The 16,950-nt window shown below is 45.2% G+C and overlaps 2 protein-coding genes across 2 annotated transcripts in view; one reads left to right on the forward strand and one right to left on the reverse strand.

Moving 5' to 3' along the window:
- The window catches only part of RALYL (RALY RNA binding protein like), a 1,862,755-nt gene that overhangs the window by 982,421 nt on the left and 863,384 nt on the right, over positions 1-16,950 (forward strand). The gene's annotated exons all lie outside the window — the stretch shown is intronic.
- On the reverse strand, positions 10,047-15,020 carry LOC141146069 (hemoglobin subunit alpha-3-like). Its single transcript, XM_073632830.1, has 4 exons — positions 14,875-15,020; positions 13,251-13,321; positions 11,740-11,903; positions 10,047-10,261 (listed from the first exon to the last, which is right to left on the reverse strand). Exons 1-4 carry the CDS (start codon positions 14,967-14,969, stop codon positions 10,133-10,135), a joined length of 459 nt encoding a protein of 152 aa, XP_073488931.1. The 5' UTR covers positions 14,970-15,020; the 3' UTR covers positions 10,047-10,132.

The raw sequence follows: 16,950 nt of genomic DNA on the forward strand, positions 1-16,950 counted from the left end.
TGCTGTGGTCATTTGGGATTTGTGTCCCTGAAGAGGGAGGGGGGATTCCTCCAGCAGCCCCCTGCTGATAAGACTGATTCATACTGTTGGGACACATCCTGTGTGGAGATGCTTGTGTCATCAACTCCAACTACCTGTGTTTATGTTAATTGAATGAGCTGATCACATTGTCCTCTATACAATGTAGGAGACGGGACGACTCCTATTGGAGCTGCTGCTATTGTGAGAAAATGTCCTGTGATAATTAACTCAGTCTGGGCAAAAGGTCATGTCTCAGTCACCTAGGCTGTATAAAGGACTAGTTAATTAGCTCATGTTAATTAGGTTGATTAGGTTACGTTTGTATTGTTAGAGTAATATGAGCAGGAGGGTGGAACCTCATCTTCTCCTGTATATAAGACTGTATTCTGGTTCTGAATAAAGTGAGTTCATGTTAGCAACAAGCAAGTGTCGCCTTGTTTTGTGCTCAGAGAGGTTGGAATATCTGATATCTGTATACAGACTGGGAGGAAGTGGTATATGACGGAAGCATTCAAGCGGAGTGTGGGACGTTCCGTGACATTGGTGGCAAGCAGCGGGAAAGCTCCCAGCAGCCTGGGAAATCGAAACCTCCACCTGGATCCAAGATCAGGATAGCAGACTTCAGTCACCCCGGCAGAGATATGGACCTGGCATCAGAGTTCCCGGGGCTGCTGCGAATCATCCTTTCAACATACACCAGGACTGTGTCTGAGGATGAATACCTGGAGCTTAGGCAGCAAATTTGGGTGGAGCTCTGGACTGGAGCCCTCCAGCTCGCTGGTATAAAACAGGGCAAGTGCTTTCCAACCCAAGAGCAACGGGCCAGTGACCAACGGGCATTGCGGATGGCATTCCTGGGAGAGCGGCCCCAGGAGAAATGGGTGACTGAGTTGGACAGGCTGATCCAGCAGGAGATAGAGCTGGACAATAGTTATCGGGCTCTGCAATGGCACGCAGAGGAGGGATATTTAGGGGAGACAACAGAATGCTCTCCAGAGGGATATGACTTTGGAGGCCCTGGATTGCTGTTGGAGAGCATTACAGATAATTTTATGTTTGGCGATGAAGGGGAACCTGACCTTGAGGACCTATGAGAATATAGAGAGGCTATGCTCGGTCTTGCAGGGGTCTCAGAGCTCAAACCTGATCTGGACCATTTGCTAAGGAAGGAACAGCATCTGGAAAGGGCATACAGAAAACTGCTAGAACACGTTCAGCAGCATGCCAGAGAATCGGCAGTGGAAAATCCGGAGATTGCCATCCCCAAACCTGAAATGCTGACAACAGGGCAGAGCTCTGCTAACCTCTGCCCAGCAATGATAACATCTTCTGGGTTCCATGGACAGGAGATGGTGAACCTATATCCCCAGACATCAGTTGCAGAGATATGGGATTTGATAGACTTTTCTGCTGAGGAAGAACAACCTGATGAGCCTCCAGCAGAAGAGCTGCTATCAGGGCCAAAGTTCACTGTGCTCTGCTCAGCACCAACAGTGGCTTCGGCCTTCTTGAGAGAAGAGGTAGTCGGCCTTTCTCCCACAACACTGACAGGGACATGTGATTTTCTGCCAGCAGCATCTATGGAGTTAAAACAAACTTCTCCAGCTGAATATCTGGTAACTGCACAGAGGGTCCAAGATCTCTGTCCCACACTTTTACCAATTCCAGAGACTGGGGATTTAATAGATGTTTCTGTAGAGGAGGAACCACCTGGCAAACCCCCAGCAGAAGTGCTGGCAACCGGACAGAGGGTCTAAGACCTCTGCCCCACACCTGCAGCAATTGTGGAGGCCCAAGGTGAGGAGGTGGCAGTCTATCATGAGCTGCAGATCAGGATCCAAGGAGAGAATGCAGTCATCACCTCACAACTGCAGCTTGATCTGGTGTCTGTGGATGGGGCTTCAGCCCCCACCTGTATACCCCAGGGATTCAGTCGGCCCAGATCCCCAACAGCAGGATGGAGTGAGCCCAGTCCCCCTGTCTTCTCTCCAGTGGCAGAAAGGACTCCAGGGAGAAGGGCCAGTCCCGGCCTCTCCCCAGCGGCGGATATGTTCTCTGAGAGAGGCAGAGGTTGGCTGGGTGAGTAATACTCTGTTTGAAACAATTTGTTTGGGGTACTGTGAGGATACCAGCATTAGAGGACTGGAAGTATGGACTAACTTTGGAGTCAACCCGTCTGGGGTCTCCTCCTGTGTTAGTCTCCTGCCGAAAGGGGAGAAATGTGACAGACCTAGCCCGGACAGAGGCTGTTGGAGAGGACTGAATGCTAGCCTCTTGCCTTTTGATTATGGGCCCTGGATTTTCAATGGAACAATACTCTTTGTGAGGTGAATTAGAAATCCAGTCTGAACTGTACTAATCGGACTCAGTCGTGTATATATCTATATATTGTATGTTGTTTGATTCTGTTGGGGACTCCTTGCTGTGGTCATTTGGGATTTGTGTCCCTGAAGAGGGAGGGGGGATTCCTCCAGCAGCCCCCTGCTGATAAGACTGATTCATACTGTTGGGACACATCCTGTGTGGAGATGCTTGTGTCATCAACTCCAACTACCTGTGTTTATGTTAATTGAATGAGCTGATCACATTGTCCTCTATACAATGTAGGAGACGGGACGACTCCTATTGGAGCTGCTGCTATTGTGAGAAAATGTCCTGTGATAATTAACTCAGTCTGGGCAAAAGGTCATGTCTCAGTCACCTAGGCTGTATAAAGGACTAGTTAATTAGCTCATGTTAATTAGGTTAATTAGGTTACGTTTGTATTGTTAGAGTAATATGAGCAGAAGGGTGGAACCTCATCTTCTCCTGTATATAAGACTGTATTCTGGTTCTGAATAAAGTGAGTTCATGTTAGCAACAAGCAAGTGTCGCCTTGTTTTGTGCTCAGAGAGGTTGGAATATCTGATATCTGTATACAGACTGGGAGGAAGTGGTATATGACGGAAGCACTCAAGCGGAGTGTGGGACGTTCCGTGACATTGGTGGCAAGCAGCGGGAAAGCTCCCGGCAGCCTGGGAAATCGAAACCTCCACCTGGATCCAAGATCAGGATAGCAGACTTCAGTCACCCCAGCAGAGATATGGACCTGGCATCAGAGTTCCCGGGGCTGCTGCGAATCATCCTTTCAACATACACCAGGACTGTGTCTGAGGATGAATACCTGGAGCTTAGGCAGCAAATTTGGGTGGAGCGCTGGACTGGAGCCCTCCAGCTCGCTGGTATAAAACAGGGCAAGTGCTTTCCAACCCAAGAGCAACGGGCCAGTGACCAACGGGCATTGCGGATGGCATTCCTGGGTGAGCGGCCCCAGGAGAAATGGGTGACTGAGTTGGACAGGCTGATCCAGCAGGAGATAGAGCTGGACAATAGTTATCGGGCTCTGCAATGGCACGCAGAGGAGGGATATTTAGGGGAGACAACAGAATGCTCTCCAGAGGGATATGACTTTGGAGGCCCTGGATTGCTGTGGGAGAGCCTTACAGATCATTTTATGTTTGGCGATGAAGGGGAACCTGACCTTGAGGACCTATGAGAATATAGAGAGGCTATGCTCGGTCTTGCAGGGGTCTCAGAGCTCAAACCTGATCTGGACCATTTGCTAAGGAAGGAACAGCATCTGGAAAGGGCATACAGGAAACTGCTAGAACACGTTCAGCAGCATGCCAGAGAATCGGCAGTGGAAAATCCAGAGATTGCCATCCCCAAACCTGAAATGCTGACAACAGGGCAGAGCTCTGCTAACCTCTGCCCAGCAATGATAACATCTTCTGGGTTCCATGGACAGGAGATGGTGAACCTATATCCCCAGACATCAGTTGCAGAGACATGGGATTTGATAGACTTTTCTGCTGAGGAAGAACAACCTGATGAGCCTCCAGCAGAAGAGCTGCTATCAGGGTCAAAGTTCACTGTGCTCTGCTCAGCACCAACAGTGGCTTTGGCCTTCTTGAGAGAAGAGGTAGTCGGCCTTTCTCCCACAACACTGACAGGGACATGTGATTTTCTGCCAGCAGCATCTATGGAGTTAAAACAAACTTCTCCAGCTGAATATCTGGTAACTGCACAGAGGGTCCAAGATCTCTGTCCCACACTTTTACCAATTCCAGAGACTGGGGATTTAATAGATGTTTCTGTAGAGGAGGAACCACCTGGCAAACCCCCAGTAGAAGTGCTGGCAACCGGACAGAGGGTCTAAGACCTCTGCCCCACACCTGCAGCAATTGTGGAGGCCCAAGGTGAGGAGGTGGCAGTCTATCATGAGCTGCAGATCAGGATCCAAGGAGAGAATGCAGTCATCACCTCACAACTGTAGCTTGATCTGGTGTCTGTGGATGGGGCTTCAGTCCCCACCTGTATACCCCAGGGATTCAGTCGGCCTAGATCCCCAACAGCAGGATGGAGTGAGCCCAGTCCCCCTGTCTTCTCTCCAGTGGCAGAAAGGACTCCAGGGAGAAGGGCCAGTCCCGGCCTCTCCCCAGCGGCGGATATGTTCTCTGAGAGAGGCAGAGGTTGGCTGGGTGAGTAATACTCTGTTTGAAACAATTTGTTTGGGGTACTGTGAGGATACCAGCATTAGAGGACTGGAACTATGGACTAACTTTGGAGTCAACCCATCTGGGGTCTCCTCCTGTGTTAGTCTCCTGCCGAAAGGGGAGAAATGTGACAGACCTAGCCGGGACAGAGGCTGTTGGAGAGGACTGAATGCTAGCCTCTTGCCTTTTGAATATGGGCCCTGGATTTTCAATGGAACAATACTCTTTGTGAGGTGAATTAGAAATCCAGTCTGAACTGTACTAATCGGACTCAGTCGTGTATATATCTATATATTGTATGTTGTTTGATTCTGTTGGGGACTCCTTGCTGTGGTCATTTGGGATTTGTGTCCCTGAAGAGGGAGGGGGGATTCCTCCAGCAGCCCCCTGCTGATAAGACTGATTCATACTGTTGGGACACATCCTGTGAGGAGATGCTGGTGTCATCAACTCCAACTACCTGTGTTTATGTTAATTGAATGAGCTGATCACATTGTCCTCTATACAATGTAGGAGACGGGACGACTCCTATTGGAGCTGCTGCTATTGTGAGAAAATGTCCTGTGATAATTAACTCAGTCTGGGCAAAAGGTCATGTCTCAGTCACCTAGGCTGTATAAAGGACTAGTTAATTAGCTCATGTTAATTAGGTTAATTAGGTTACGTTTGTATTGTTAGAGTAATATGAGCAGGAGGGTGGAACCTCATCTTCTCCTGTATATAAGACTGTATTCTGGTTCTGAATAAAGTGAGTTCATGTTAGCAACAAGCAAGTGTCGCCTTGTTTTGTGCTCAGAGAGGTTGGAATATCTGATATCTGTATATAGACTGGGAGGAAGTGGTATATGACGGAAGCACTCAAGCAGAGTGTGGGACTTTCCGTGACACATATATATACACAATACACTGTAAGTGCAGCTAACTCACTGATTGTCCTGCCTAATCTAGCTAACTCAAATGAAATGACACTGTCTCTCTGTCTATATATGGAACACACTACACAGGGCCGCCGTGCAGGCTGCCTTATATAGTGTGGGGCGTGTTCTAAACCCCCTGAGCCATAATTGGCCAAAGCCACCATGGCTTTGGCCAATTACAGCTCTCTCTACTGACGGCGCTGTGATTGGCCAAGCATAAGGGTCATAGTGCATGCTTGGCCAATCATCAGCCAGCAATGCACTGCGATGCCGCAGTGAATTATGGGCCGTGACGTGCCACACGAATTTGGCGCGAACGGCCCATAACGTTCGCAATTCGGTGAACGATCGAACAGCCGATGTTCGAGTCGAACATGGGTTTGACTCGAACGCGAAGCTCATCCCTAATCATGAACTGTTCCTAGCCACCTTTCTCTTCTCTGGATAATATATGGGGTAGTGTACCTTACATTGCACCCTTGTGAGTTTCCTTCTCCCTCCTTGGCTCTATATGATTTTACTCGGCCAGTTAAGATAGCTAGTTATAAATATCTATTGGAGTTTCTGACCTGTTTCCCCTTCTGCCCTTTTTCTCCCCCCCTGTTTTCCTCTTTCCCTTCCTTTTTCATAACCGTCCCGCCTCCCTTCCTTCATCCTTTTCCCCCATTCTTTGTGTTTCACTCCCCCCCCCCCCGGTTTGCCCTTTCCTTTTCACTTCCCTGGATCTTGGTACCTTTTCTCCCCTTTCTTTGATTCTCCCATGGTTTTTCCTTTAACAATATTTCCCCTTTTCCTTTTCAATTGCCTGGACCTAGGTTTCTTTCCTCCCCTTTCCTGGTATCTCCCACTGTTTTCTTTTCCCCTTTCCCCTCCCCCCTCCCCTATATTTTTGTTTAATTGCTACAGAGGATAAGTTTATCCACTTTTACATGTCCCCCATATCTGACGTAGGGGAACGTCAGAGGTGCCTCAGCCTTGGCTCTGTGTGCTGGTCTATAGGTAAACGGCAGCGCTCCCCCTTCCTCATCTATAAACCATGCTTATTATACTTTACTCCTGTCTTTGTTTCCTTGATTATTATGTATATTTTGTTACTCCGTTCCAGATACTACCCTCCTGATGAAGCGGTAGAACCCCGCAAAACATGTAGGGGATCACATGTCCTGTGAGGATCCACTATACCTTTTGTCTCCACCTTGGAGCACACTAATTATCAGTGGCACACATGTATAGACAGTCTGTATTTTAAATACTGTTTTGGTATGAACTTTGGAAATTATGTTCCTATCTGTATTTGGATATTCTCTTTTTATCTCTTTGAATAAATAAAAAAACTTTATTTTATTCAATGTGTATTTTGTCCAATCGGTACTAACATAGTCAATTTGCACAAGAATTTATGCGGTTTTGAAGGCAAAAGGTAGTCACTCCAAATATTGATATGATTTGGGATTTCTCTTATGTTTATTTACTTTCCATTTTGTTAATTGATAAAACTAAACTATTAACACTTCTATTTCTGAAAGCATTATTCATTGACAGCATTTTCTTCCACACCTGCCTAAAACGTTTGCAGAGTACTATATGTGTGGGACACAAAGCCAAAATAAGTAGTTTTTTTTTTGTTTTTTTAATTAACAGTAGGGAACAGGTCAATTTGAAACCTTCGACCAAAGGTTGTAGAGTATAGTAAGGCTGACCATACACTGTATATTCTGATTGAACTACCTCTTTCATATCTACCATCAACTATGTAGTGCAAGGGTTTGCCTGATTTAATACCATTTGATTGGATTGTTCAGGTTTCGCCTTATATCATCATTTAGTTTTAGTAATTGTGTTTGAATTGGATGGAAATGCATATTACTCTATATATATTTTATACTGCCTATTTTACCATTAAAGTGTACATATAGCCATGTTTTATTTTGTATCGAATAGGGAAGGTTCAAAACCTTTATACATTTCTTTTTGTTTTATGTCTGCATTTCCCATATTTATGTCCTGTTGATAATGTGTTTCATTATTTATAACCTCCCTAGTGTATTCAAAAACTAGAAGAAAGAAGTTTTGGCTATATGTACACTGTAGTTAATTTAAATTTGTAGATGAATGCTTGTGGTGCTGTTAAGTTTTACTAAATTGTGCCAAATAAATGTCAGTCATGAAAATCCATGTTAACTCTAAATATTTGATTAAACAAATGATATATTGAGAGTCTTTTTTTTTGTTAGCCCAAAACCTGGTTTGATTTTTTTTTTTTTTTTTAGAAAATTATTTTTTAAAGTTTTCAAGATAAGCCATCTCAAAAAACAAGACAAAACATATAGTATACAAAAAAGAAGTACATAACATTGTACATGAACATTGCCTGTGAAGCTTGCCAACCTGACTCACACCGCCTTCTCAGAAGAGACACAAACGCCCCCCATAATTAACCAAAAGCACAAGGATCCATGTGAAAAAACTACCAACACTCTCCAGAGAATATAATTTGTGTGTCTCACCATACAATTTTACTGAAATCCCACCAACCCACCTTGTCTCATAGAACAGAAAGAATAACATTAACAAAAGGTTAAAACTAGTCTGTTATAGTGAGAGGTGAGGCCATCCATCCACCCCAGACCTTATCAAATTTGAGAAGCACCCCCCTGTTCAGATATGTAGCTTTATAAAAGGGTAGTGCTCTATTCACTGAAACCTTCCAGGACTCTACCAATGGAGGAGTAGAACTCTTCCAAGACAGAACTATGTGTTTCCTATCATGAAAAAATAATAGAGTAAGTAAGGTCTGCATAGCTGTAGGGGTCAAATCATCCACCAACCCGAGCAGGCAAAGCCTTACAGAAGTACTTAAAGAGATAGTTGTCACCTTCTGTACACACATTAAAATATCCATCCAGTATTTCTGTATACCAGGACAATCCCAGAAGATATGCATACAGTCAGCCCCCCTTTCAGAACAACCCCAGCAAGAAGAGGTGACTGAACCAAAAATTATAGCTATCTTTGCCGGGGTCATGTATATATGATGCAGAAATTTGTAGTGGATCAGTTGGTTACGAGCCGAGATTAGTCTGGTAAAATGTGCAAAACAGTCATCCTCCCAATCTTCTGTGTCCAAACCAGGGACCACCGACTCCCACTTAGCTCTACACACACTCATGAGCTGAACAGTCTCAGGGAAAAGGAACTTATAGATAGTAAATAGGGGCTTTGGAGATCATCCTCCCTTAGCATGGATTTAAGGGCAGACCCTGAGAATGAAACCCTTACCTGTTTAAACTGTGTTTGGTATGCGTGTCTTAGCTGTATATAGCAAAAAAAGTGGGTATTTGGCAACTGATGTAGAGACTTCAGTTCATTAAAAGACTTCAGCTGCCCATTTGTGGTGACATCATCAATCTTTTTCATCCCAAATTTCATCCAGACCACTGGCTCTTTAAAGGCAAAAAATTGGGGCAGATTGGGATTTCTCCACAAAGGGGCATGAGGCGAAAGGACCCCATTTCTCACCATGGGCAACCATCCAAGCACGTAACACTGACCTCATAGAAGTACTTAAGACATAGGGTGATCTGGGCCCCCTAAATACCAAATGGGCCAACTCTTCATAGAAACCCACGAGCGCCACCTTAAGGGCAACCGCAGCATCATCATATGGACCAGTGAGCCACCTGTGATTATCACCAACTGTCCCACCAAGAAGTATTTGTAAAATTTGGGCACAGCTAGGCCCCCCTCTTTCTAAGGCTATTGTAACATCCCAAGCTTAAGTCTAGCCACATTCCCCTGCCATAAAATTTCTGATACTAAAACATGAATGGATTTGAAAAAAGATTTAGGAATCCAAACAGGCCAATTCCTCCATGTATACAGGAGGGGTAGAAGCTTAATTTTAAAAGAGAAGTAAGGGATTTTTTTTTTCAGTTTCATACTTATCTAGGTGGATGCAGCATCTCTCTGATGCTGCATCTGTCCCCCGATGCCTCAACATTCAGAACCGAGCAATCGAACACTGCTGATGGCCTGGTTTTCACGGCTCCCGAGCAGGGAGCTGCTGACTGTCAATCAGCAGCTCTCCGCTCTGCTCCCTCCTCGCTCACTAGAGCGATGAGCTGTGGAGGGATGGGGAGCACCCATCTCAGCCTCTCAGTGGTTTGCTGAGAGCCTGAGACGGGTGTCAGTCCAGTCAGTGAGTCAGCCCGGGTGTCAGTCCAATCAGACTGGTTTCTGTGACGTCCGCTCTCTGTGACTGAAGTCCGCTCTCTGGTGAAAATGGGTCACAGGAGTGCAAAATGAATTGCACTCCTGTGATCCATAGGAGAAGCCCAGCCAAACGAGCTTTGACTAGACTTCTCCTTTAAGTAAGTTCACCCTTCCTATCAGGGAGAGAGGGAGATTTCCCCAAGCACAAATTTTTTGTCTGAGGCTGAGTTAGTAATGGTAAGCCCCTGGTTTGATTTTTTTTAAAGAGATACAGCAATTGAATACATTAATATCAAACCATCAAAAAACAAAAAGATAATAATACAGTTGAGGCAGAAATGAAAAATATTTTTGGTTGGTTGTAACTGAAATGGGCCCAGAGAACACTTCATTGCACGTTATTTTACTTGCTGTAATTTCTGATGTAGCCTGTTATACAGGGTGGATTTAGCTGTACTTGGAGGTGAGGACTGCAGAGACTAGAGCAAGGAATTTGTCAAAGGCAGCCTGAACTTCAGGAGTGAAATCACCTGGGAAGTGAGATGCCAAGACCACCTGGATAGTGTGAGACAGCAGCTGCAAAGAGAAATAGAGGATATATTATTTCTGTGTATATAGACACACTTGTATTATTTAATAAGGACAGTAATTTTCAAACTGCTTTTTGAAATTACATTTTTATATTTAATGTACTCTTAAAACCCTGATGGGTTTTACTTCCTCTTTGTTTCCCTGCAAAGGTAAAGCATAATGGCCTACTATGCATCGCATAGTAGCCCATTATGTGTCACCTACCTGACAAAGAAGCCTGCAATGTCTCCGATGTCCCCGCTGGCTGGAAGCGTCCATCTTCACCCCTAGAAGCATCCATCTTCGCACGTGCGCGGGAGCCGCTAGTCACGGCATGACCCCAGCTAGAAACGGCACAGCGTGCCCTTTCTAAAGTGCACATACGCCGAATACATCAGCGCATGCGCAGAACAACTCATCATGTGGGGAATTGTAAATATCTCCTAAACCGTGTAGGTTTAGGAGATATTACCAGCACCTACAGGTAAGCCTTAATCTAGGCTTACCTGTAGGTAAAGTGGTTGTAAAGGGTTTACAACCACTTTAAAAGAGAAGTATGGGTTTGGTGGTTATTGTAGAATTATACTTACCTAGGTGGATGCAGCATCGATCCGATGCTGCATCTGTCCCCTGGCGCCTCTTCACTGAGAACCGAGCGATTGAACATCGCTGATGGCTCGGTTCTCTCAGCTCCCTGAGCAGAGAGCTGCTGCCTGTCTATCAGCAGCTCTCCTGTTCTGCTCCTCCATGCTCACTGAAGCGCTGAGTTGTGGAGGGGCGGGGAGTGGCCGTCTCAGCGGCTCACTGAGCGGCTGAGACAGCCATCAGTCCAGGCACCTGGCAGATCCAGACTCCCAGAGTTAGGCTGATGTGGTGCCTGGACTGATCTGTATGACATCAGCAGAGAGCAGACTTCAGACCGGTCTCTGCTGAAAATGGGTCACAGGAGTGCAAAACGAGTTGCACTCCTGTGACCCATAGGAGAAGCCCAACCAAATGAGCTCAGGCTGGACTTCTCCTTTAAAGGTTACAGAGCAAACTGCTTCTTTTAAAAGGTACCCAATGAAAGTAACTGGTGGAAGGTGCTCTTCTCCAAATCCAGGGATACAATACTACCATACCTTACCTGCCTATAATGGTTACTCTCTGGCTTCAATACCTTCCAAGTTAGTGACCCAAAACAAATATGCATATCAAGAGTTTTGACTTCACTTTTTATTGACTCTGAAAAAAACTTGAATGTAGGGAGTAATCATGATAGACCAGAAGCTAGTATTTGTAAATAGGTCGGCCATAACAGCCTTTATGTTTGTCATGATAACTTTTCTAAAGACTGACACAAAATTTACAGTATATTGGTTACCTAAATGCCCACCTGAGTTTCAATACTATATAATGCTGTAAACACATTTAAAACGCAATGCATTTTGTTCACCTGAATAAAGTTATCTCATTATTGTATAGAAATATTCAGTAGTACTTACAGCAAAGTTTCCTGGATCCACTCTTAGGTTGTAGGCATGCAGGTCACTGAGGGAGGACAGGTTGCCAGCAAGGTCATCCAGATGATTGGCTGCACCTGCAAGAGCATTAATAATCTTTCCACCATGTGTGTTGAGGTCAGCAGAGCCAGGCCCAGATTTACTCCCTTTGCCGCCCCAAGGCCGGGTTCTTCAATGCCGCCCCTGCGAAGGGTAAGGATTTTTCGCGGGCAATTTTTTAGGGCAATGGCTGGCGTTAGTGCTTCAATCATCCCTGGCACCATGGTTGGTATGGTGTCAGGATGATTGAAACGCATTATTTCTATCATTACATTGTAATATAAAATGAAATAGTTCAAGTCATCATAATGCAGAATCATTGGGAGCCCTGAGCATGTCACTTGCCACTATGCCTGCCACCCGATAGAGATGTCACTTGCCACGCTGCCACCAGATGGGGATGTCACTTGCCAAGCTGCCACCAGATAGAGATGTCACTTGCCACGCTGCCACCAGATGGGGATGTCACTTGCCAAGCTGCCACCAGATAGAGATGTCACTTGCTACGCTGCAACCAGATGGGGATGTCACTTGCCAAGCTGCCTGGCTGCCACCAGATGGAGGAGGGTGGAACAGCGGTGCGGGCAATGAGAGGTGTCATCTCTCTCCCCTGCCGCCACCCTGCTGACATTACTTGTCTCCTCCGCGGCCCAGCAGCAGAGGTGCCGCGACACACAGGTTGGAGACATTTCTTTTCAAAAATGGCACCAGGTGGCGCAATCACGCTACTGCGCATGCGCCGCCCGGCCGAGCACGTACGAGCTTTCCCGAGCCCGGCCGGCTTCGGAACGGCGCATGCGCAGTAGTAGGCGGCTCGCGGCCATCTTTTCTACGGGCACCAGTGCCCCTATTGAACATTAAAGCGGGAGTCCGGCGACCAATCTTTTTTTTTTTTTTTAGGTCATTGAGACACTTTACTAATCCCAAAATAATACTCACAGTTTGGGTGTAATATTTCCTCCTCTGTCTGTTTTCGTACTGAAGAATAACTTAAAAAATGTGATGCTGGCTGTTTCCATCTTGCTTGTGGGCATGTGAAGCCCACAAGCATTGATTTCCTGGATGCAGTGAATGCTGTTCATTCACAGCTTGTTCATGCACATGATCATTGTTTCCACACTGAATCTTGGGAAGCCTGACACTAATCTCCCAGGAGACAGTGCGGCGCCGGGGAAAGGCAATAAACACGCCTACTCCCATGGGAGGAGAGACAGGAAGTTCCACAGTACAATATAAAGTTAATTACAGAGATAAAAAAAAAGTTCGTGCAGCATTTGAACATCTATGCAATTAATTGAAGGGGGTAAGATTAAGTTAAAAATTTGAGTGGAACCCCGCTTTAACGGGCAGCCCGAAAGGGAGAGGGCGGCTGCGAAGTCGCCGCAGGAGCGGCGCCGCCCCTGCACCACTTCCGCCCCGAGGCCTGGCTTCGGTGGCCTTGTGGCAAATCCGGCCCTGAGCAGAGCCAGGGGTCAGGTCAAAGTGGGTGAAATAAGTTTTGGTCTGGGGGAAGCTAAGGAGAAGCCTAAACATAAAAAAAAAAAAAAAAAAAAAAAAGATTTGAAATAAATCTATCCACACACACTTCTGACCTGATATTATGCTTCTGAGGTTAATATGGTATGTAGGTTATAGAAATAACAAATTCCCTGTTAAACTGTAAGCATTTAGTAAGCACATTTTTCCTATTGTTTGTATAGACACCAGGAAAGCAATGTTATCAAATTTGTATTCCTTCACTGATGTTAAAGCTAGCAGAAGAAGAACGGTGCTGTCCTTTAAGAAATTGACCTTAGACAAAATGATTTCCTTGTTTCATGCCTTGATGGTAACTATTTGCACAAAATGGTACATATTGTGTGATATATAAAATACCAGTAGCAGCAATCATTAATGACTTACACCATGGGTGCTCAACCTGTGGCACTCCAGTTTTTGTGGAACTACAGTTCCCATGAGGCATTGCAAGGCACTGATAGTTACAAACATTACTCCCGGAGGCATAATAGGACTTTTAGTTCCACAACAGTTGGAGGGCCACAGGTTTAGCACCCATGACTTACATCTATCTCTCAATTTTCATTGATGCTTGACTTCCCCTGAAAACACATTTTTAGTTTTGTAGGGTAGGGACAGGTTATAAATTCTATCAGTAGTATTTTAGCTTTTTTAAAAGACTATACACATAGATCATAGAACTAGAATGAAGGCCTCTTGAACCCCCTCTAGGGAAAGAGAGCCTTGACTGATGGGGGCATGGCCAGGTGCAGGACAAGGTGGCTGAGTGGTCACCAGGGATTGGTTGTTATGGGGGATGGGCTGGGCCTGAGCTCAGAAAAGTTCTGTTCCCAGGGTATTCTGGGTCTTTCAAGGAATGTGGCTGGAAGAGCTGCCCATCCTCCCTCCCCTTTTTTCTATGGTATGTCACTACTTGCTGCGGTTTCTTGACCTTGCCAGCATAAAAGTGTCTGTAATGGGCTATGCCCTTGATGGAAATCGGAAGTAGGCAGCCTGTCCAGCACTTATGGTAAGGACAGGCCCCTTTGGAATTGTGTGCACACTGTACAGCCGTGACTGGCACTGGTTTAAAAGTGCTCACATGTTATGTGTTGGATTTTAATAAACCTGTGGCCTTGCCCTTTCCAACCTAATGGTTGTAAGCGTGTTAATTTAATGGGGTGAAGGGGTAAGGGTGAAGGTTTTTCCTATACATGTATGTTACATGTAATTTGTACCAGGCCCATTGCTCTTCAGCAGTCATGACGTAACCCATGTAATGAATAAAAGTTTGTAAGTTTAAGTTGAAATTGCACACTTTATTCCCCATATAACTAATTTTTAGTTTTGTAGGGTAGGGACAGGTTTTAAAATTCTATCAGTAGTATCTTAGCTTTTTAAAAAGACTATACACATAGATCATAGAACTAGAATGACGTAACCCATGTAATGAATAAAAGTTTGTAAGTTTAACTTGTAACATTAACCTAAGAACTCCTGTGCTGTTACATTAAATAACCAGTTGAAATTGCACACTGTATTTGTTTATATAACATATAACCAAGAATAAAAGAACCATACCTGGTCAAAGCCTCAGAGCCCAGAGCACCGACCTGAGATCCAATCTTTCCCACTATGGAAAGCACAGCAGCCTTCTCACTAGCAGATAGACTCATTGTGATGATCGGGAGTTGGTGTAGTACACGTTAGATCAGCTTGGCAACTCAAGGGAGGTCCACGTTAAACTAAAAATCTTGCCAGTTTAAAGCATTATGCCGCGTACACACGGTCGGACTTTTCGTCTACAAAAGTCCAACGGACGCTGACGGACTAAAGCTGGCTGGTAATCCGATCGTGTGTGGGCTTCTCCGGACTTTCAACGGACTTTTTTAGCCTCAAATCCGACGGACTTTAGATTTGAAACATGCTTCAAATCTTTACGTCGTAAGTACGACGGACCCTGAAATCCGCTCGTCTGTGTGCTAGTCCGACGGACAAAAACCCATGCTAGGGCAGCTATTGGCTACTGGCTATGAACTTCCTTATTTTAGTCCGGTGTACGTCATCACGTACGAATCCGTCGGACTTTTGTGTGGTCGTGTGTAGGCAAGTCCGTTCGTAACAAAGTCTGCCGCAAGTCCGCCGAAGGTACGTCGGAAGTCTGTCGGACAGGCTGTCGGACTTTTGTAGACGAAAAGTCCGACCGTGTGTACGCGGCATTAGAATACCATATACAATGGTCAAGATGCATTTCTATTGGCTGAAAACTGCATACCACCAATTAGAACTGACTTATCTTTTGAACCATACATGCTGTATGTGCTGATATAGGGTAAGCATCTTATCACTATATGCTGATTACAAAGCATATACACTCCTTTTGTGTTTACTGAGCTATTGCTGTTCATTATAGTTTAACATATTAAATTACTGCATTACACATATATTTTAAATGTACTCAATTAGATAGCATTTGAGTTGAAAACAATAGTTGTGATTGTTTTAATTAATGTTTTATCTCTTTTCTATCCATTTGGTTATCAAGAATACCAATCAAGTGTAGTTTTAACAGAAAAAGTCCAATTATCTCTAAACAATCATGCTTGCACCCTTATCATTAGTATTTTGAAAGTAACAACAAAATTTCTATTCTTCTAAGAGACTTTTGGCACTAAAGCATGTCTAGTATGACCTTAACCACTTGCCGACCAGCTCATGCAGATATATTGCGGCAGGTCAGCTCTCCTGCGCGGACTGGTCCATGCATGGAGGATAGCGGGCGATTGCGGTGAGGAGATGCAGAACAGCAAACTGCCTATGTAAACAAGGCAATTCCCCGTTCTGCCAGATGACATAACAGAGGTCTACTATTCCCAGTGATTGGGAACAGTGATCTCTGTCATGTTCCAGTAAGACCATCCCCCCTACAGTTAGAACACACCCAGGGAACACACTTAACCCCTTAATTGCCCCTTAGTGTTAACCACTTCCCTGCCAGTGTAATTTTTACATTGATCATTGCGTTTTTATAGCACTGATCAGTGTAATAATGTCACTGGTCCCCAAAAAGTGTAATTTGGGGTCAGATTTGTCTGCCACAATGTCGCAGTCCCACTAAAAATTGCAGATCACCGCCATTACCAGTAAAAACAATAAAAAAATTTAAAGTTCCTAAATCTATGCCATAGTTTGTGGATACTGTGACAGTAGGAGATGCTGTCCCAGTAAAATTGGTAGTTTGGGGGACACAGGGTGTGCACATTTGCTTGTGCAAGACTGCAGAGCATAGGTGTGGACTGGAAAAGACTGTTTTCACAGCTTTCTCCAGGTTTTGGTATTTCGTCATGGGGCTCTGTAGTTTGGAGATTCCACAATGTCTTGGGTGGGACGGGATCTCCAACCCTGTGACCAGATTTTGTAGATGACCAGCAGGGTGTGTGCTTAGGTGAGTTTATAGGAATACCTCAGGGCTCCCAGTTGGAGACTGCTCCACACCAAGAGACAGGAGGTCTCAAGTCAGAGGGGCTGCAGGAGGCAGCCAGAACATGAGTGACTGCAAGAGGCAGTGAAATGGCCTGATGACTAAGGCCAGAGCGGAGCTGTGGGCGCTAAAGTAAAGCCGTCCACACTGAAGGATCCAGTGGTCTGTGTGTCCAG

This window comes from Aquarana catesbeiana, linkage group LG05, assembly GCF_042186555.1.
Source record: "Aquarana catesbeiana isolate 2022-GZ linkage group LG05, ASM4218655v1, whole genome shotgun sequence".
In the NCBI taxonomy this organism is placed as follows: domain Eukaryota; kingdom Metazoa; phylum Chordata; class Amphibia; order Anura; family Ranidae; genus Aquarana; species Aquarana catesbeiana.

Excerpts from the sequence above, each read along its gene's own strand:
- LOC141146069 (XM_073632830.1), bottom strand. The coding sequence starts at position 14,969 with ATGAGTCTATCTGCTAGTGAGAAGGCTGCTGTGCTTTCCATAGTGGGA. Across the intron at positions 11,904-13,250 it reads GACCCCTGGCTCTGCTCAGG|GGAGTAAATCTGGGCCTGGC; the intron begins GCCGGATTTGCC and ends GGGGCGGCAAAG. Across the intron at positions 10,262-11,739 it reads TGGATCCAGGAAACTTTGCT|CTGCTGTCTCACACTATCCA; the intron begins GTAAGTACTACT and ends TTCTCTTTGCAG.